The 21,930-nt window shown below is 41.7% G+C and overlaps 1 protein-coding gene across 2 annotated transcripts; it reads right to left on the reverse strand.

Moving 5' to 3' along the window:
* Nucleotides 1-6,319: 6,319 nt before the first annotated feature.
* ALAS1 (5'-aminolevulinate synthase 1) lies at nt 6,320-21,175 on the reverse strand. 2 transcript variants are annotated; one of them, XM_030569901.1, is made up of 12 exons: nt 21,090-21,175; nt 20,122-20,337; nt 18,210-18,428; nt 16,874-17,023; nt 16,499-16,721; nt 15,638-15,822; nt 14,341-14,520; nt 14,025-14,189; nt 12,489-12,757; nt 11,682-11,844; nt 10,336-10,430; nt 6,320-6,650 (listed from the first exon to the last, which is right to left on the reverse strand). In XM_030569901.1, exons 2-12 carry the CDS (start codon nt 20,318-20,320, stop codon nt 6,591-6,593), a joined length of 1,908 nt encoding a protein of 635 aa, XP_030425761.1. In that variant the 5' UTR covers nt 20,321-20,337; nt 21,090-21,175; the 3' UTR covers nt 6,320-6,590. The 2 variants fall into 2 exon arrangements, with proteins under 2 accessions (XP_030425761.1, XP_030425760.1); XM_030569900.1 differs by lacking the exon at nt 6,320-6,650 and having other exon boundaries at nt 10,035-10,430.
* Between the last annotated feature and the right edge of the window lie 755 nt (nt 21,176-21,930).

Below are 21,930 nucleotides of genomic sequence, written 5' to 3' on the forward strand. Positions count from 1 at the left end.
GACCTTATGCCAGCCAGGAAAGCGCTTTGGCATGGTTATATTGCTGAATAGCCCCATTAACACCGGAGCTGGTTGGTGACACGTTCACCAGGGGAACAATGCAATGCCATTATGCCAGGGCAACAGCAAATAAGGGGAGTACCCAGAGAGGAAGGGGAGATCCAAGTGACTTCTCAGAATATTTTTCTGTTTTATTTTTGTCTGACTCAGTCCTGTATTTCGCTCTGGCCCTTTGGGCACCATATCCCTTGGCATCGCCCCTTTGTCCTGTTGGGCACCATGTCTGGCACATTTCCTTTGCAGCAGATGGTGCTAGTCTCCTCTCTGCAACCTACACAGCCTGGGCATATTTTTCTTTTCATAAATATTTCCTTTAAGTGAAAGAGAGAGCATAATTTTAGTCTCCGCCCAGAGGAATAGGAAGGGTTAACTAATCACACAGTTGCACCCCTCCCACCAATCAGGACAGGAGAAGACAGAAAAAGGAAATGTTATTAACCTTATTTTAGAGATGAGGAACAGAACCACAGAGAGATTAAGTGACTCAGCCAAGGTAACGCAATAAAGTCTGTGCCAGAGTTGGAAATAGACCCTAGATGCCCTGTGCTTTAGCCACAAGACTTGCTCTCTCTCAATGACATTTTGATCCCATTGCATGTCAGTTGTAAAGACCAGATGAGCTGACATTTAATGGATTATAAACAAACCCCAGCTGACTCTGTTTAGGCAGCCTCTGCTTCATGCAGTTTCTGCTCTGCTCTCTGGTCACATGACGGCCTTTCAATAGTCGCTCTATGGCGCTTTCTTCTTCCCAGAAAAAAACAGCATTAGCCAAGCTTAAAGTGACATTTTGGCTTCCTGTTGCAGTGAGGAAGTGGAACACTGGATGGTGATAAGTTAATCAATAGCAAAGATGCAGATCATTAACAGTCACCTCACCAGGCCCTTGCATAATAATGCATAAAGGGAAACACATGCATCTGGTGCTGATTTTAATCTCAGGCTATTGGGTAATTCTGACAGGCACCTTCTTGCTACTCTCAACACAGCTGCATTGCTTTTCTTGTACTGAAGGGAATGGCACACTAACCCAGTAATTATAATCCTAAACATGACCTAATTACTTCTTGAGTGCTTGCTTCAAATTCCTATTGCTTTAAAAATACAGAAGCAATATCTAAAGGTCCTGATTCTCCAGTCACTCGCACTAGTGTGAATCTGGAAAGCAGTAGAGTCTTGCTGGTTTAAAACTGGAGTGGTCAGAGTCAGGGCCACATTGCAGCTCTTGGATAGCTAAAGGGACCCAGTCCTGTTATTAACAGCATGGAGGTTTTAACACTGAGCCATAAGAGTGCCACACCAGAGGATAAAATCAGAAATAGTGCACGGTGCCTTGGCCACCTGCTCTCAAAGCTATGGATAGGGTTTTTTTCCATTGAACACCCTCTCAGTGTGTTGTGTGTGCTCCAGGCGGCATTCTGATTACTGACACACCACTGACTTCCATGAACTTGACACTTTGTCAGTCTTAGAGACAGTTTCATCTCTCGTTCTTTCCTCTGGAACCTTCTGTGTTGTTTGTTGTTGTTATTTATAGCCCTTAGGAGACCCTGTCAAGGACCAGGACCCAGTGGGATAGGTGCTGCAGAAGCACACCAGCTGCCTAACCGTTTGTTGTCCGTGTTTGACTCTGGCCTCGTATACACTTGGGGTTGGAGCCAATCCACTTTAGAAAGATAGTCCTCCGTCAGGCCACTCAAGTTATCTAACACAGGTTGGTCTTGCCTGTGTTGATAGGACACATCCCTTGTTATAACCCATGTCACCAAACCTACAGCAGCTTCGGGCATTACAGGAACATGTTTCTGTAAGCTGATTAAATCATGTGTTGGTGTCATCTACACATACAAGACTTGACTGTGGTAGAACACGCTCTGGGGACTGTTGGGCTATAACACGCTTTCCCACCAGGTTAAAATTGCTGTGAAGACAAGCCTGGATAAGATCAGCGGCACCACCCATTTTGTGTGGGAGGCCTGAGCACGAAGCCCGGCTTGTTTAGATTGTGTGGTTCCAGACGGTTACCAAGCTGTATACACAATAGAAGGTAATGATGCAAGAAGACAGACATTGCTGAAAATATCTGTAAGTGCTCTCCACTTTCCCTATGCTACACTGTATGTAAAGGCAACCTCGAAATTAGCAACAGAGCATATTGTTGTTCTCAACACTGTCTATTCTAAGTTCATTCTACCACCGCATTGTTGTGAACCATGGGCTAGGCAGTGAATATGTCACCTCGATTTCTTTCAGACTTGGCCATTTGAGTGAGGAAGGGGGCGGGGGAGAAGGGAAATGCATCCATTAACCCCTCTGTCCCAGCCAAATTCCTCCTGCAGCTTTGATCAGGTAGGGTATTCTCTTTTGGGTGTTGCCAGAGGCAGTTGCATAGCATTGTGGTGCACTATTAAACCATCTGTTTGCTGTATTCTACATAGGAGTCCCTCACTAGTGGTCTCATTAACGTTTTCACTTTTTCAGCAATATAACTGCCATCTACAAGAGGACAAGCTAAAAAGCTACGTTTAATCAACCACTTAAATGCAGTGGACAAATTCCACATGGCTCAAAGTGCTTGTCAGTCACTGGATCCATTCTTAGAATGACATACCAAGGTAAACAGCTTCAAGTTTCCAGATTTACTTGGAATTCTAACAGTAACTTTTTGTTATTCATACTAAAAGTTGTGATTTGTACTCTTATATCACCCTTCACCAGAAGGAGCTTGAAGTGCTTTCAGACATTAATTGAGACTCGCTCCGCATACTTGCAAGAGGTAGGTAAGAATTACTGTACTCATTTTACAGCTATGGGAACTGAAGTACAGAAGGGTGAAATAATTTGCTGAATCAGTGCCAGAGGCTGAGGTAGAACCTGGCCATCCTGGCCCCTGCTCCCTGTTCTAACTGTCAGACCATGTCTGGTTTCCCACCTTTTTGTCTGAAGACCAGAAAAGACAGAGAGTGAGAAAGGAAAGTGAAGCACAAACTTCTGACTGATTGATTGCAAGTCTTTGCCTTTCCCTAGGAGCCACTGCATCTCTTTGTCTAGAAATACATTGTCTCATAGATAGAACTTCTTCCAGTCTTCCTGGTCAATCTGAAATTAGGACATCCTGGTCCTTGCAGCTTCGAGCCAGAAGGGAGAACTGGCAAGTAGCGCATGACAGGGAGAGGACAGAAGAGCAGAGATGGGCTGGATGGGGTGGCCCCACACAGAACTATCACTGTACTGCATCTGATACAAAATTAGGTTGTGCTGCCTCATTGCAACCAAATGTGGAAGAGATAGATGAGACCTCCCTGAAGCTTCACTTTTCCCCACTGTATCTGCACCAGAGGCAATTGGAAGCAGACACAGTCCTCTATATTCCTGGTGCTGTAGTATCATTTATTAAGTCAATGAGTGACTAAAGCACAAGCTTTTATAGAACCATAAAATGCAGGGCTGGACGGGACCTCAAGAAGTTGTGTAGTTCAGCCCATGGTGCTGAGGAAGAGCCAAGTATTCCTAGGCTGCCCATGAGTGTTTGTCCAACCTGTTCTTAAAAACCTTCAATGACAGGGATTCCACAACCCCTCTTGGAAGCCTATTCCAGTGCTTAACTATCCTTATATTTAAAAACATTTTCCTCATATCTGAACTAATTTCCCTTTGCTGCAGATTAAGCCCAATATTGCTTGTCTTACTTCCAGTGGATATAGAGAACAATTGATCACCATCCTCCCTTAACATATTTGAAGACTATCAGGTCCCCACTCAGTTGTCTTTTCTCAGAACTAAACATGCCATTTTTTAAAACTTTTCCTCATAGATCAGATTTTCTAAAGCTGTTATAATTTTTATTGCTCTCCTCTAGATTTTCCACATCTTTCTTAAAGTGTGGCACCCAGAGCTGGTCACAATACTCCAGCTGGGGCCTCACCAGTGCAGGATAGAGCAGGACAACTGCCTCCCATGTCTTGCATACAACACTCCTGTTAATACACCCCAGAACGATATTGGCCTTTTTCCCAACTTCATCACATAGTGGACTTGTATTCCATTTGTGATCCACTGTAACACCCAGATCCCTTTCTGCAGTACTGCTGCCTCGGCATTCTCATTTTGTAGTTGTGCATTTGATTTCTTTTTCTTCCTAAGTGAAGTACATTGCACTTTTGTCTTTACGGAATTTCATCTTGTTGATTTCAGACCAATTCTCCGTTTTTTCAAGGTTGTTTTGAATTCTAATCCTGTCCTCCGAAGTACTTGTATCTGCTCCCAGTTTGGTGTCATCCACAGATTTTATAAGCACACTCTCCACTCCAGTATCCAAGTCATTAGTGAAAATATTGAATAGTACTTGACCCAGGACTGACCCCTGCTGGACCCCACTAGATCTGTCCCCCACAGTTTCACAGCAAACCATTGATAGTTACTGTTTAAGCCAGTCCTCAACAAGTTTTGCACCTCTTCACTGTAATTTCATGTAGACCACTCTTCCCTAGATTGCTTATGAGAATGTCATGTGGGACTATGTCAAAAGCCTTACTAAAATTGAGATATATCACATCTACTGCTTCCCCATTTGATTCCCCGACGGCCCCTCATGCAGGGAGAATTTTTTCTCCAAGAGCTGACTACAAGAATAGGGAACATAAACACACTGAGTCTCTCCTGGATGAGTGACTGCATGTAGCATATGCCTACATGAATGATGGCTTGGATTGAGACCAGAAATAATGTGACTCATGCAAAGCCTGCGACACAGTGACATTTAGACATGGCAGATCCTCAGCCAGGTCTGAGGGAATCCAGCATAGAGTCAGTTGCTATGCATAGCTTCTCTCAGAGGTACAATGAAGGAAGAACCTTCTCATTTTCTGCCCTAACCCAAGAGGAATCCAACACACTTCTTCTAAGGCCACTTTATAAACAGGACCATGGGACCGGAAAACTCATCGTATTCATTGCATAGGAGACGTGCCTCCAAAAATAACCTTCTCCTAAGTTAAGAAAAAATACTAACTCCTGGGCTCATGTCTCTCCTTTTGGCTACATCTGTGCACAGACTGTTGTCACCGGAAACATAGACGTCAGCTTGTTGCCTTTAGAAGACATGAGTGCCTCAGTTTGCTGGCAATTATTACAAATGCCTGTAATCAAATATGCTTTTACTAAGGAAAAAACGGGAGGAAGAACTTGATCTTATCCTGCTGGATGAAAACTGGGACTAAAGCTTTCTCTGCATGAGAAAGTTGCACCTGTTTAAATTAAATCTGTTTATGAACCAGTATAGCTAGACCAATGCAACCCTATATGTGGCCATTCTTTTTAAAGTGTATTTTAAATCTGTTCCCAATTGACTTAACCTAAACCACAAAATAACACTCCTATTGAAATAATTGTATCCACTCATGGAATTGCATTGGTTAATGAGCTTTAAATTCACACCTTAAGTTATACCAGTACAACCTTTCCATGTAGACAAGGCCTCAGTTATAGCAAAATGCCAACCTAATCTCTCCATCACCTGATCTTGGCTTATCCCAAAACAAAAGCTTACATTGATATTGTTGGGATCCAGTAAGAATCTGCTCAGCTATTCGGTGGAGATGTCAGCACTCCATGGCATCTACATCACCGATACACTTGTCCTGGAACAAAATTACCTCCTCTGGTACAACCTGTCACCTTGCTTTTCAAATCCTAAACAAACTGTCACCCCATCAGCCAAATTGTGGCTAGTAAACACAGTCCACCTTAGAAAATCAGCCTCAGCAGTGATAACCGTTTTCAAGAGAAAGCTATTGAAACAGCCCAAATCATCCTTCATGAAGAACACAACTCAACACCTAGTGAGACAAATACCCTCTCCAGAATCAAGAGTTGGGATGGGTTCTTTTCTCCTGTGGCTTTCTGCAAGACCATGAAACAAGGTATGGCTGCATCACGGTCCACCTACACATCCGCATCTCTGCTCAGCCACTTTCCTCCTTTGTGTCTTCTATGGCTAATCTTCCTCCCTCTCCTTCCCTCTTATTACTGTTACTTAACTTTGTGGTATCCACTTAAGCAACCTATCTGTGCTACCTAGGGTCAATAATGCATTGCTAATTATTTTTTGTTTACATAAAGCAAATTCCTTTTTCCAATGGGATGTAGAGTGTGTGTTTTTTCACATGCATTCAGTTTTTGTTCCTGCACCTCTACTTGTTTTTGTTTCTTAAAGTTTAACTACTTAAGAAAGACAGAGGGGGTTGTTTGTTGCATTGACATTCCCAAAGTTTATTTAAACACGCTCCCCAAGATCTGTTCCTTCCCGGGGCTTTTTAGTCTGGTAATTTAATAGCTTTCCAATTAGTTTCCCCATGTATTTGTAAACCAAACTAATGAATTATATAACCTCTTTTATGCAACCTTATTTTCCAAGCTTTGTTTGCACAGGAACAATGACATTTATATTTATTTATTCTCCTCTTTGTCTCAAAGAAAGTTGATCCTTCCTGTTCTTCAGCATGCTATTTGCAGTTCTTCACATTCACCAGTCATGACATTTTTCTGCAGATTTCATCTCTATTGTGGCTTGTCTGTCTCAGATTTCTCTCCTGCATTTACAAGCACCAAGGCTATCAGCATAAAAATGGCTGTTACCGTCTTTGACATATGTGTTCATAAATGAAAATCATTGTCAAGTTTGGACATACTTATTTCTATGTAAATATTGTCCATTTTAAACCCACGTTGTTATCAATTGACTGAGAATAGTCATCTATAGGGTGTCTGCTATTAAGGGTACATGGTACATTTTTTTCATATTGGGTTTTCTGTTATTTGCCTGTACACTTTAATGCAATGTAATTACAAGTAATAGCAAAACCCTGGACTCTCTTATCAAAGCCCTGCAGCCTGAAGCCCTAGAGAGTAGGGAATTCACTATTGACAACTGTTAGTGACCAAGGAGAAGAGCAGCCCAGAGCTGCCTGAGAACTCACAATGGGCAGGGACTCCACAGGAGAGGGGTCTGTCTGCTAGCATCTTTTGGTGAACAGTTAAGTTTTCAGTTATGGGGCAATACAATGCTGTTATCCTCAGGATTTTATGTACTGCTGATTTTTTTTTTGCTCTGACGATGTAGTATAAAGCTGAAGCAACTTTAAGGTGGTACATGGCCCAGAGGCAGTACCGAGGCGGGTGTTTTGGTCTGAAGTGGCAGAGAGTAGCCATTGAGGGACTACAGGGTAGGCCTCCCCACTCAACAATCAAAGCTGAACTTACTTCAGCTGCGTCAGGGTGGAAGAGCTTCTGGAGTTGCTGAGGCAGCCCTTATGGGCTGGAGATGGACTTGCTGGATTTTTCACCCCCCCCAGCCTCTGCCAATCCTGGACAACCATGAGTGGGGAGCCAGAGGGTGGGGAGGAAAGTGGCTAGAATGTATTGGCAATAATCTTAACCTTCAGTCTTCCCACAGTTGTGAATGGCTAAGAAACTTCAGAGTAGGGAATCTTAGTTAATATTTGCTGTTCATTTGTTAATTGCGTGCTTCCTCAAGTTTATTGCCCCATTCCCTGTCTCCCTGCCTCCTTTAAATAATGTAGTCTTGTTTTAAACCTCTGGAGCTAGTGGGTGAGTGGGGAATATCGTCTAGCAAGGGTGCCCAGCGGAGGATTTGGGGTTGGGGGCTGTGACATAGTGGGGATTTTCCCTTGTTATGTTGTATGTGAGCCTTACTGTTTTGCATAAATGCTGTGTGCACCTCAGTTTCCTTGTGTATTACACCAATGTCTAGGTGGTAGGAATAAGGGTGTGAGACATTTGTGGGCAGGGCTGCTCCAGCTGCCTGCACCTATACTATGACTGCTCCTTTGTAACCTGAGACCCAGGAGGGGGATGTGACCAGGTGAATCTTGGGCCGGGAAGCAAGACAAAGTCTGGAGGAGCAATGGGCAGGGCAGGGGACAGGCAGCTGGAAGTGAATCCGTCTCAGGTGGCTTAGGGTGCAGGGAGAGGGCCAGAGCCCTGGCTTTGGGCTCCCCTCCCCTAAAACTGAACTTGGCTGAAAGTCACTGATTTCTGTGCTTACAAGTTCTGTCCTGCAGTGTGGTCCTGTCAACTAATAAACCTTGTTTTATCAGCTGGCTGAGAGTCACCTCTGTGTTCATGTGCAGGGCCCTCTGGCTTCCCCAGGAGCCCCACACAAGTGGACTTGCTGCAGGAGGCACACCATGTTGAAGGGGATTAAATGCTCCGAGCTCAAACCCAGGGAGGTCAAAGCTGTGTAAGCTTCTTGCCCTGGAGCCAGTATGCTCAGAGAGAGGAGGCATGCTCTCCCGGAGTCCTGACTGGCTTTGTATGGAGCAGTTCCAGAGCACTGCCCTGGTGACAGAGGCTCAAGCTGCTATTATTTAGGTTTTCTGAAAAAAATCGCTAGATAAACAAATCTGGCCCTTTTTGCTGCTGACAACACCTGGTAGAAGGGTTTCACTTGTTCACACTATCAAGTGTTGGGCTGACTCAGTATAGGAAGGGGAAAGAGGGCAATGAAAGTTCACTTTCGTGCCACCAGCAGTGTTGGTTCTATAGAAACTGATGTTTTTTCCTATGGAGACTTGACTCAACAACTCACAATGGCATTGAAGGAGTACTGTGGTGCTGGCCCCACTGTATTTTGGATGTTGTATAATTTAAAAATATTAATAATTGTTACTTTATTAAAAAAGCAGATACTGTACAAGCTACACTAACTAGTGAATCCCAGTTCCATTGAGCTCATTTGTTTTACCACCCTTTGTTTCCATGATAGTAGGCTATGACTACTCTGAAACCATTTCTGTGTGTCAGATACTTGTGTATTTCACATTCAGTTTCACAGGAAAAGGAAGACAGCTGGGTTCTCTAAACCATAAAGATTTAAATCTAGATTCCGCGGGTATTTGTGTGCAGGGTGAAATGTTGTGATTTTTTCCTCTGTCCAGCCCTGGCACATTATGTTCAACTAAAGTTTATTGTAAGTCTGTTTATGTCAGGGGTAGGCAACTGATGCACATATGCCAAAGGCGGTGCACAAGCTGAATTTCTAGGGCACTCACACTACCTGGGTGGCTTTGCCTTTTAATTTAATTTTAAATGATGCTTCTTAAACTTTTAAAAACCCTTATTTACTTTAGTTATATATAAACGATTGTTGCATGTAGCCTCCCAGAAAGAGACCTTTTAAAAATGTTAAAATGTATTTTGGCACACAAAACCTTAAATTAGAATGAATAAATGAAGACTTGGCACCCTACTTCTGAAAGGTTGCAGATCCCTGGTTTATGGCATAGTTCATGAAGGCTTTCCCGTGAGTCATATTACATCACCTCTAAAACCAAAGGGTTTGGCTGTTAAGATACAGCAACATTCTAATGGCAGCAGTATTTATTAAAAGGAAATAACGGAAACAGATTTAAATAATATGCTTAGATAAGTGAGCTTTTTAGTACAAGATTGATCTGCTGGAGATGGGAGAAGGAAAAAGCACTGTGCAATTTCCTCAGGGAAACTGATCAACTTATTTTTTCCCTGTTGATTCAAGGCCAGAGGGATGGTAATGCTGGGAAGAGTGTGTAATTGTTCTAATTTTATTATGGTACAGGTGTTATACTTTTAAATGTTTAATCACATAGCACAAGATTAAGATTTTTTTTTTTTTTTTTTAAGATCTGCATAGACCACACAAGTTGGAAAAAGTTCTTGTCAAGAAATAGAGTACCACACTCTTAAATCTGTTCCAGTGCCCTGAACTCAGGAAGACCTATACAGGGTCAGGTCTGCATCCACACTAATTCTCACTACAACTTTCCCTTTTGTCTTGGGGGGGGGTGGAAGGAGGACAGGATGACAGACTTTATATAATGTTCCATTTAATAATACTATTTTTCACTGAAATAGTCGCACTGGTAGAAGATGGTAAGTCAGAAACTACCTACTAATAGATTAAATTAGAAGTGAGATCATTTTTGTTCCACTTTATTTTTCTGACCACTAATCCTACAGTCTTCTTTGTAAACATTAACACAACAGCAATGAGCTTAAAAGGACAGAAGCAGGACACCCTGTTCTGAACTATAATTTTCAGAGCTGTGTTTAGACTATTGATTAAAATGTTATTTAATATGCAATTTAAAAAGGCTGCCTAGGCTATTTGGATATTAGAGGACTAGATATGGATGGGGTAACAGGTTGCTCTCAAGCACCAACAGAAACTAGTTTGCTCATGCCACTGAAGTAGGATCTTTCCCTTTCACTCATCACCTCAAAATGCAGAGGCCTTCTACAGAAATTGCATTCCGCTGAAGAGTGCGGTTTCAGCTCCAGACCAACGTTCTTCCATGTAGCCATCAGTTTCTCTGTTAGACAAAAAGGAAGACGTTTCTTAAAATCAGAATATTTTTAAGCTTTCAGTACATAGAACTCTTTCCAAAACAACGAGTACTGCAAGTGATGAATTACAATGAGGTGAAAGTAAAAATAACCCAGCAAAAAACCACCTACTTGAAATGCCTGACAACTTTTGCTTAGCAAAGTAAGGTGTTGAGGGAGCACAAATACTGACACTATTTCACCTTCAAAATTATGACTCTAGCCATCCATCCATAGACCATTACTCTTATTCCATAATAAAATGGAATTGCTTTTTGATTCTTTGAAGAAAGGCACTTAAAGCCTTTCAACGTGCTCACAGCCTTTACCCCATTTTACGGTTTACTAAACTGAAATCATGGAAGTCTTTCCCAGGGCCACCATATAGTCTGTCTACACAGACCATGGAAGCAAGCCTCCCAGCCCAGGTCAACAGACTTGGGTTTGTGCTCTAAAAATAATTGTATAGACAGCACTTCGAAGTTGTGGCTCAGGCTCTGAAGCGCCCCCCCCACCCCCAATAACCTTCGGAACCCAGGCTCCAGCCTAAGCTGCAACTCTAAAATGCTGTCTACACAGCTAGTTTTAGAGTACTAGTGTGAGCCATGCCAACTCTGTTACCTGGGCTGGGAGGTTCACGGTTCACTTGTGCAGACTTCCCAGCTCTGCCTGGGCTCACTAGGATGAAAATCCAGGAGTCTCAAATCTCATTTTCCAACTATTAAGTGGTATAAATTAATCAGGACTGAAATGGTAAGATACCAGGCTACTTTGCTGTAACAAATATTGATTAAAAGTATGGACGGCTAGGTGATTTTGTATGGAAACTGAAGAAAAAAAAAAAAAAAAAAATCAGAGCAGCACTACTAAACAAACACCCACTAAGACAATACCTTTGTTTTAAAAAACAAAAACTCCTTAAACTACAATGAGTAAAAGAACCATAAGATGGCTGAAGACTGGTTTTGTACTGCAGCATTTTGTAGCTTTCAGACAGAGGGCTACCACCACTCATGCTCAAAGGCAAATCAATGGGAAACATTGACAGCACTTTCTAACACTTCATTCGTAGCAATAGTTCACCTTCTTCCAAGGTGAGCTTTCCCAGCTTGACTCAGCTAAGTGTAGATATTTTCTTTAAGTTAGCAATAGATCAGGGATCATATTGTAAATCTTCAGAATGAAGATACTAGAGCATTTTATAGAATTCTTAACTCTGCTGGAGTCCATTCACTCACCAAGGAAGTAATTCATCATCTGCGGTGTGTGATGAGGAGTTGGGGCAATACGCAGCAGCTCTTCTCCACGTGGAACTGTGGGGTAGTTTATTGCCTGGACATAGATGCTGTGCTGACTCATCAGTCTGTCGCAGATCTCAGTATTTTTAGCAGCATCTGCAACCTAGATTTACAAAATGGTCAAGTTCATGGTAACTGGAATTGTGCATGTGTAATTATCAGAATACATAATCCCAACCAACCTTCTAGGTTTGAAAAGTTAGTTAAAAGTCACCATCTGTGGAAGAGTCCAGTTCAAGTATGGACTACCCACAAAAATCAGAACTTAATCATTTTGTCCTCCCTGTGCTTATTAGAACAGAACATGGTATAGAAGGGAAATTTAAAGCTTCCCTCTAGTATTCTTGCCAGAGTAGTTCCAATGAATAGTTTCTTTAGTATGCATTTTTGTACCCTTGAAGATATTTAGACTATTGTACAAATAGTAAAGTACACCACACAAAGTTAGTTAAGTGTGAATGGAACTTATAGCATTTGCCAGTTCAATTTGTTGGCTAACACCCTGCTGCACATTTTTTTTTTTTTTTTTTTTTTTTAGAAACAGCAGGTTTTAGTCATTTAAGGAAAACCCTCAGCTTCAGCCTACTTCATACTACATAAACCTAAAATAAGCTATGCTTATTTACATGCTGTGTAAGAAAGCAAGTCAGATTCAGCTTCCTGTATTTTCTGTAATACAAACAAGTTTATTCTTGTGGAACAGCTTTTCCTAAATTTAAAAAGAAAGATACCATAATTTTTAGTTACCCTGATTGGAATGATGTGACTCGGACAGTGTACTACAGGGAGTCCAGCATCCATTAGCATTTGTCTCATAAGCTTAACGTTGCGTTGGTGCTGGCGTCGAAGAACTTGCCCTTCTGCACTCTTTAGAGTTCTGACTGATTCAAGCGCACCAGCTAACAGCATGGGTGGCAGGGATGTTGTGAAAATGAAGCCAGCAGCATAGGAACGTACGGTGTCTATCAAAGAACTTGTACTGGAAATGTATCCGCCCACACAACCAAATGCTTTGCCTGAAAATAAACAGTCAAGATTTACTCTAGCCTTTAGAAAAGGTAGCTGCAAGCCAGGATCTGACAGAAGTAGAACTCCAAATCCTGACCTTCCTATGAGCAACACAATTAGGTCTTTCCAATAATTTAGCACATAATACAGCTCCTCAATTTTATTCTAGTACTTCCAAATTAATGGTAAATTAGCACAAGGCAAGGTGAATCCATTCCACCCCACCCCAGAAAAATCCCACACTGTTATGAAGAAACTTTGTGACCGGTTTGAGAGTATTGTTTAAGACAAAAAAAAACAACAAACAACTCCGGGACAAAAGATTCTTGCACTATTTTAATGCCAGTGAAGAAAACTGTAAATCTACCCAAAATAAACAAATTCAGTAAGTATTGGAGTAAGATATATTCTAATGAGTTTAAACACTTGGGACCATTATTTGTTCTCCACTCCCTCTGCTTTTTTCCTCCAGCAGGTTTAGGTGGGTGATCTATTCCTGAGATAAGTAAAAATAGCCCTCACTCCTGTCTTCTATTTGCATCTTATTTATGTGCTTCGTGCAATCGACTGGGCATGTACAGTAATCACCATTTCAGAGGATACTACCCAATAGTTAAAGGCCAAAACAAAGCCAAATTAAACTGAAGCCTATTGCACTATTTTTGTTTATATCATGCTGAGGTTTGAGACTGCAAATAAAATTCTTAAACCAAACCACCATCACATGTTCTTCTAAGGTGGAGTTTCAACTCTTGCTCTATTTAAGCAGATTTTCAGTTTCCAGTATTTGAACTCTAATAGTTAGAAAACAGTCTGCATTGCATCCAAAAGAATTGTATTGGTTTTTTCAGTTCTCGCCAAATCTCCTTACACAACTCCCATCTCAGGTTTCTGGATTAGGAACATTCCACCTTACACAAAGGAGAGTTAAGATCTAAATATAGAGCACTGCACCACAATTAACTCTCTCACATATGAATTCACTGATAGAGGACTAGTGACTATGCCACCAGGGTCATATTGCTAACTTATTTCAGGTGGCATTTTTGAATCAGCCTAAGTGACTTAGCACAAGTGCCTTTGAAAGTTAATGGGACTGGTGAGCCTAAGTCAGTCATTCAGGCTGTTTTAAAAATCCCATGCTTCAATTCCTAGAAACAAGTCAGTAAACTGACTTGATTCAAGTTCATTTTATTCCTTCATCTTGTCTGCAGCATGACTTTGTACAAAACAGTTTACACACTTTTGTAACTAAAGGCCAGAAGATACACATACCAAGTGTTCCAGAGATTATGTCCATTTTATGCATGACTCCATCCCGATCTCCGATGCCACCACCCCGAGTGCCATACAGCCCAACAGCATGTACTTCATCTACAAAAGTGATCGCCCCATGCTCATGAGCTACATCACACAATTCTTCCAGTGGACATACTGCACCTGAGATCAAAACAGTAATCACAATTATTCACAGGTTCTTGCTTTTGATGGTATATGCATATTTCGTAGCTTAAAGAAACAAAGACAATTTATATGTTTCAGTACGGCACCTATTTAACAAAAGGATACACACTTTTTATAGCAGACTCACCATCCATTGAGTGAACAGTTTCAAATGCAACAATTTTGGGAGTAGATGGATCTGATTTTTTCAGTAGTTCTCTGAGATGATTGACATCATTATGGCGAAATATGTGCTTAGGCACTCTGCTGTTCCGAATTCCTTGAATCATGGAGGCATGGTTTCCTGCATCTGAGTAAATCTCACAGCCTGAGGGGACAACCAAAGGTTACTAGTAGTTATGGTTGTACTGAAAGAATGGACAGATGATTGTACAGATACCTAAAAGTTATATGAAATACGGTTGTGCTGGTAAATGTGTTTTAGCCCCAGAATAGAGGATTCGCTATAGACTTTTTTGTTAAATTAGAAACTTTGCAACAACATATTTAAGACAGAATACCCACTGAAATAGCTACATTTTTTTATTTTTGCTTTAGAGCGCTTCTGAAATTAAGACACTTATTTCCAGGAATTCACAACTTTATTTGCCTTAAGTCAGTTATGCAAATTTAAACACCCAATCCCAAAGGAATATACGTAAAAATTAAATTTTACATTTGGAAGTTACAAAAAAAAAAAAGTCTTAACTGTAGACGTTTCTCCAGCAACAGCAGATACAAGAGTCAGTTTACCAGCGTTAACCATATCCTGGACTATAGCAAGGAAAAAACCATCCTTCCACCTGCAGCTACATGGGGTGGGGAAAACAGTAGGTCTTTTCCAGAAGTGAAACCAGCCCCTGGAAACAGCAGGAAGTTACGGCAACTGGGCAGGAAGACCTCCAACTGGGGCATCATTTGTTGCCACCCATCCCTCTAATACCTCCTCAGCCTTTGTGATATCTGCAGGTTGCTTTTACAGTTTGAACTTGGCGTTTGCTGGTTGATTCTGTCTTCGACTCATGTCCTTCTCCCTCAGTCCCTCCACTGCCAGTCTCCTTTCTCCCTGCTCCTCTCAGTCCTTCCCTACCCTTTAAAATTCCTCACTTTTATATTAAAGAGAATAAATGGAACCGAGATATGTACCAACCACCACCGTGGACACTCTGCTCATAGGTTGTACCCTGACTGTGTCTGATACAGGTGCAGCCTGATAACTTCTAATATGGCATATAGAACACTGCCCCAAATCCTGATCAAGGTGTTTAGATGCCACCACAATAGAAATTAGCGAAGACTGCTTTTTTTTAAAAAGTGGTATTTCGTGACCAAAAATGGTCAGAATCTCAGGTATCATCTGAAAGAAGTTTTCAGTGAAATTTCAGGGTATTTTGTTTGCAGAATGTAGTATTACATTGCATGATATCCAGTAAATCAGATCTCACCTGGTAACATTTTAGCTAACGTGAAGAGAGTGGAATCATTAGCTACAAAGCATGATGAGAAAAGCAATGCTGCATCTTTTCCATGGAGATCAGCCAACTCTTGCTCCAAATCAACATGAAATTTACTTGTTCCGGAAATATTTCTGGTGCCTCCTGCTCCAGCACCATGTTGTTTCAATGTATCCCTTTAAGAAATGTTCAAAAGGGGGAAAAAGCATTAATCAATACTATTTGACTCTCAGCTGCATGTGAACAATACAGGAAAAGGGACATTATTGTCTATAACAAATCACCATTCCTTAGTAAGTTACATAAAAGCAACAGTAGTTAAAGAGAAATGGGTAGAAGAGGTGCAACTGTATTTGTTTATAGTTTGACAAAAGGATCTAAGTTTTGCAAGGAACTTCATGAGCTCAAAGCTAATGCTATTTACTAGCTGTGCCCCTTACAAAAAATCGTAGGACTCCACTGCCTTATGCTGAGCTATCTGTATTTAATAGGTACTGAAACATATGATAATTATGCTGTCCAGCAGTTTTCCCATAAGCTCCCCACAGAAAGGAGGAATATCAGGGGTTCAACACTTAAAGTGTTGCAGCACTACAGCCAACTATATTTTAAGTTGTTTTATGACAGCAGTCAAATGTGTGAGAAGGGAGGATTAGCCATGTGATAAAAAGTAATACCCTTTACACAACAGAAGGATTTTAATCGTTATACAAAACTATCTTTCCCCTAGAATTTACATTCTTTTGGAAAAAGTTGAGCTTGTCATAGCTTTGAGTTCGTTTCCTGTAGATCATTGCATACCTTGTGGTTACCAAACATTTTATTTTTAATTTAAGTTATAGAACTACTTACATAACAGCTCCACACACTCGGGGGTGGCGACTCATCCCTAGGTAATCATTGCTGCACCATACAGACACCTCTTTTTTGCTGATAAGGGAATCAGAGTAGTCGTCTGCCATGGGAAAGACCTGTGCCCTTCGGTTCACAGTTTTGAATACACGATATGTGTGATCCTTTTTTTTCTCATCAATTTTTTTCTCAAAGAACTGGTCATACTGGAAAGTAGAAACAGCTAGAAGAGGAGAGAGGCTATTAAATACAAGAAAGAATTAACACTTTTGAATGTCAAAAGATCTGTCTGCAGCCAGATACTGCAAAAATTGATTTAGCAGGCTAATAGCAGACTCAGATTTATTTTGCTAATCAAACAAGAATGATCCTTACATTTTGGCAAGTTATCCTGAAGCAGATGAGACACTCTTTCTGGTTTTTGCTTTAACATAATATCCTGGAACTTCTTCAGCAAGCCATTTTGCTCTTCTCCAGAAGTCTTGGTGTTTATCACAGTAGGATTCACTGGTGTTTTAGTAAACTCTGTACATTTGAGATGTTGCAAAGAAATCCAGTGATTATTAAAGTCAGTTTCACACCATCTTATATAAAAAATACAAGAGATTGTATGCCATGAAAAGTTATGAATACAGTATCTTAAATTGTTTAAAATAAACTTAGTTGAGATACTGAAGCAGACCAATAAGACTCAGAAGCTGAAGAGAAAGTCATACTTTTCTCAGACCTTGCAAAATCAGATCTTGTCTAACAAAAACTGAGGTCCAATTCAGAAGATTCAGTAATGGCCTGGGACCAATTGGTATGTAGGCTATGAGAGCCAAACACACACATGCTTTAGTTGTACGTAAAAGTGTTTCTCTATTATTCTAAGCTTCTGTTCTACTGCTATGGATCATTGTTACTAGGGCTTGCAGCAGACTGGAAAAGCTGGAGTGACCGGATAAGGAACAAACTGACTTCTTCCAGAGGAAGCAGCAAGACTTAGCATTGGTGAAAGAAAAGGCTTCCTTTAACACAACGCTTTGACAAAACTACTTTAATCTAAAAGTAACCTTGTTCTCTTTATGGCAGTAACAGTCTTATTTGTATAGTAACACATGCAATGGGACACCAATTTCTGATCAGGGCCATAAGGCACTACTACAATCAAAATATTAAGGAGAAGATGGTCCACAGAGGAAGGGAGGTGGTTTTTATGAAATTACTTCTTGTCCAGCTTTGTGCTTTCCAGCCTGTAGCTGCTTAATTCTTTGAGTATGTTCATGTAGGCAGCAATGCTAATGTGTTCTACACATTGGTAAGACTTTTTGGTGAGGACATTGAATTTTTATAAGCAATATCAAGAGCTATTTCTTAGAGCCAACTGATAAAAAAAAAAAAAAAAAAGAGTGCTGGAGCTTGACATATATCATTTGTTTTGCAATTAGAACATAATTCTCACTAAAACCAGTTGCAAAAAAAAGTGGACATAGAGTTAGTATAAAATAGATTACACAACAAACTAAGTAATATGAACAGAACTGCATGAGCACAATTAAAATCCCTATATTCTGCAATAAAATCCTTTTGTTGCACTGTCCCATGACCCTCCCTCTGGCCTATAAGGTTGCGTTTGTGTCAGCCTTGGCTTTTATCTCTAAGATTAGTGCTAACAAGCAGAGTATTACACTATATTTCACTATCTATTGCAGCATACATAAAAACATACCTTTCCTTACAGCCTGCATTTCCTGAACATCCTCTTGGAGTTCTAGGCTGGCTTTGCAGAAAACATTAGTGTTCGTAGGGTTCATCTGAGCTGCCAGGAAGGGGCATTTAGTGGCAGAGCTTGGACTAGTGCTCTGGCTAGTAACAGCAGGTGGATGGCTAATAGGCAGCTGGGATCCATTGGTGTTCTCCTGGGACACATCTTTGGAATTTTTGGCCTCTTGGATAGGAGAAACAAAACAAGGGTTAAAAAACAGAAACTGGGGTGATCTGATTGCACAAGAACATAAAACTTTGACAACTATCTATTACACTAAACCACAAGTCAGCCAGAATTACTCAACTGAGCCATCTGTACTTGTATTATCACACAAAGTATCAAGTCTCAGTATCTGATTAACATTTAAAGCCAAATTTTCTTGAAGAATGCAGTACTACTGCCTCTTTCCCAAATGAGGAGACAGTGTGCTTTGTGGATGAGTTAATTTCAACTGAAAATTTTTTTCAGCTGAGTTTCCCAGTTGCCCCTTCTCCCCTACTATCTCAGATTATAAATCTTCTAGGGAAGTTTTCTCAACCAGGGTCAATAAACAGCCACAAATCATAAGAGATCTAAGAACTCTACTGACCTGGATTTGCATAGTTATGATCAGCAGAGCTTTGCTCTCAGATATTACATTAGAGTTTGCAGAGTATGAACTTCAGTTTTAAAATAGTCCAATTACTTTCAAAGAAGCCATGTGTGTTAAGTTTTAAGCAACAAGTGTTTGAGAAAATTAAGCAAAATATTTAGAGAGTACACCAGCTCAGGCAGTTACAGTTTCCAGAAGTTTCCTTCTGGCTGGGCAGAGCCCAAAAAGTGTTTTAAAAAAGTTCTTCCTTGTCTACTTAAGCAGGAAGCATTTATTAAACAAGTCAAGGATTGTTATTGTGAAAAACAAGTGAATAAAAATGACAACCTGGAAACCTTACAGAACAAGTGACCCTATGGTCATTACCAGTGAAGATTAATGTAGTGCACATACATGCAAGTTAAAAGGATGGAATGTTGTAGAATAATGCACCTACCATGCAAGTTATCTGACAAGAGCAAAGTATATCCAACTAAAGTTGCCCTGTAATAAATTTACTGTCTGCTTTACAACAGCAACAGGGACAATTCACTTTCCTCTTGTGGAGGCAACACTGCTTCTTCTATACTGCATACCTTTTCAAGTTTGCTCCCACAGTAAAAGGTGAGCGTTATAGCATTCTCTGCATTTCCTAGGTTTTTGGAAGGTGGTGTGTTCCTCGAACAACCAGGTTCCCCATCCCACAATTTGCCATTCAATTGTTCAGTGTGTAGCACACACCGAAACTGATTTCATTTACACTTCTATTGTATTACAAGAAAGCCAAGGTTCAGATGTGTTACCAAATCCAAAGTTTAGAATTCCAAACTCATAACACTATTCTAAGCGCAACAAGTAAGGCACTGAGTTTTACAGGATTAAGTAGTTTACTTTCAAACCAAAGTTTAACAAACCAGACAGACTAAAATCAGAGACGAGTCTTTAAAAAAAACCCACCATACCTGAAGTGTTTGAATAAAAACATAAGCAACACTGAGTAAGGACAACATTTTGAGATGTTTACCAATAAACATTTCAGTCTTTTTGAGGTGTTCATGCCAGTCACTGAGAAAGCAAAGTTAGGGGCAATTGAAAGGTTCTATTGTACAACCTTTCATAACCTGACAAATGAAAGGAAAAAGGATGGGATCTAATAGTAAACATAAATACAATTGTAAGTAAAATCTAAAAAGCCTCTTGATGAGGAAACTTAAAAATTAGATTAAAATAAATAAGCTTCTGGGTATGGTAGCTTCTACATCATTAACTAGCTATAAAAAAAAACACAAAATTGACACTGACTGTCATTGGGTGAGGTTGTTTCTTCAGCTTGTTGGCAGTGAACAAGTGAAGTACCCAGGGCACGGGAAGCAGGATTGGTCCCAACTTCCATCATTTTAGGGCAGTTCTGAGCATAAAAGAGCAGTGACTTGCCAGCCTTCTGCAGAAAAGCCTGGGATACCCGTGACAGGAAGGGGCAGCGGCGAACAACAGTTTCCATTTTCGGGTTTTTTGATCCTGTAGCAAGATACAGAAATGATAATGTTAAATGCAAGTGTCAGATCATTTCTTACATATAAAACCGTATTCCAGACTACTTCAGAGCTGAATGATACACAATACAGTTAGGTTACAGCAGATGGAAAGCAGTATAGTGTGGTATTTACTACTACTAATGAGATGACTTAAGCAAAGAACCAGGTAGAGTATTAGAAATATCTTCTTAACAGGGAGACATAGGGGGGTTGTGCAACAGTCTTCCAAAAGGAAGTGGAGGGAGAGCCCTGGCACATTTAAATGGACATCAGTAGCCTATTCACGGAACTGCTGGGTTTCTGAACTGACTGTAAGATTACTGTAACAAGACAACACTTAAAATTACCCCCACCCCGCTTCACTTTGGGTTAGCTTCCCTGGGCTCCAAGAGGAGGGAGCACAACGTAAAACCAACACGGATATGCGATTCTACAGCCGCCCCGAGGGGCAGTTGTAACCCCCGCCCCCCCGACTATTGTTAACTGATACGATTTCAGCTTGACCGTGTCCCCGCCACACCAGGCTGGAGGGAGCCCAGGACCGCAGGGCGCACGGAGGAGAGGCCCCTGGGCCAGCGGAAAGCGGCAGGGAGCTGAGTGCCGCCGGGGCACCTCAGGCTGCCTTGCCTTGCCTTGCCAAGCCGCGCCCGGAGGGGTCCCCGGCGCCCCCACGTCCCCAGTCTCAGGCCCCGCGAAGACCCTGCTTGACCCGCGCTGAGCGTAACCCCGCCTCACCTGCTACCGAGCCACTTCTCCAGCTCCTCAGCCGCGTCCTCTGGCCGCCACTACCTATATAACCACCCCGCGCAGGCGCACTGTGGGACTACGCCCAGCAGTACCCCCTCCGTACACAAGGCATGCGCACCACCTCCCACAAGTCCTGCTCCCGCTACGGCGCATGCGCGATCTCCTCCCTTCGAACGTCGGTGCCTACGCGCTGCGTGGAGGAGGGAGCAAGTGGCGCAGCGCTGGCGAGGGGGGAGGGAGAGAGGCAGGTGGAAGGTGGTCGGGAAGGGGAGAGCTGGGGCAGAAGCTGGAGGTGCGATGCAGTTAGGGGCTGCCTCTGTAGGGGCAGAAGAGGGGAGAGAACAAGGACCTGCTGGGCGAGGAAAAGGGGGGACCCACCTGGCTGCTCAGTGGCAGCGGCTTGGCCTGGAAATTAGGGCCTTGGGACTGGACAAGGTCGTGGGAGAAAGATGGGTGCACGTGGATCTGCCATAAGAAGGGAGCAACAGCCTCCCTGTTCAAGCTAATATGGGGAGAATGGAGGGGCACTGTCCTTTCCCCACCATGGGGACACCTGGAGGCAGCACTAGCCCCATTGAGAGGCAGGGCAGTAACTAGGGAGGCGGCAGGGTACATTTCCTGCCATTTAGATGCACTTCATTACTTCAGCTTTGTGATTTAGTGTTTCCATATTAGAAGTGGTGAAGTAATAGGTGACCTAAAGTTGAACAGGGGTCTGGGAATCACCTCCCAAGTTCTAGTTCTGGGTCGTCTACTGGGGCCCTGTGCAAGTTTTGGGAAGATATCTGAACTGAGGGGCTTGATTTATTTACTGTAAATGGAGCTAGTA

This window comes from Gopherus evgoodei, chromosome 7 (assembly GCF_007399415.2).
Source record: "Gopherus evgoodei ecotype Sinaloan lineage chromosome 7, rGopEvg1_v1.p, whole genome shotgun sequence".
Taxonomy (NCBI): domain Eukaryota; kingdom Metazoa; phylum Chordata; order Testudines; family Testudinidae; genus Gopherus; species Gopherus evgoodei.

Excerpts from the sequence above, each read along its gene's own strand:
- ALAS1 (XM_030569900.1), bottom strand. The coding sequence starts at position 20,320 with ATGGAAACTGTTGTTCGCCGCTGCCCCTTCCTGTCACGGGTATCCCAG. Across the intron at positions 14,190-14,340 it reads AACTGTTCACTCAATGGATG|GTGCAGTATGTCCACTGGAA; the intron begins GTGAGTCTGCTA and ends TTTTGATCTCAG. Across the intron at positions 11,845-12,488 it reads GTCACATCATTCCAATCAGG|GTTGCAGATGCTGCTAAAAA; the intron begins GTAACTAAAAAT and ends TTGTAAATCTAG.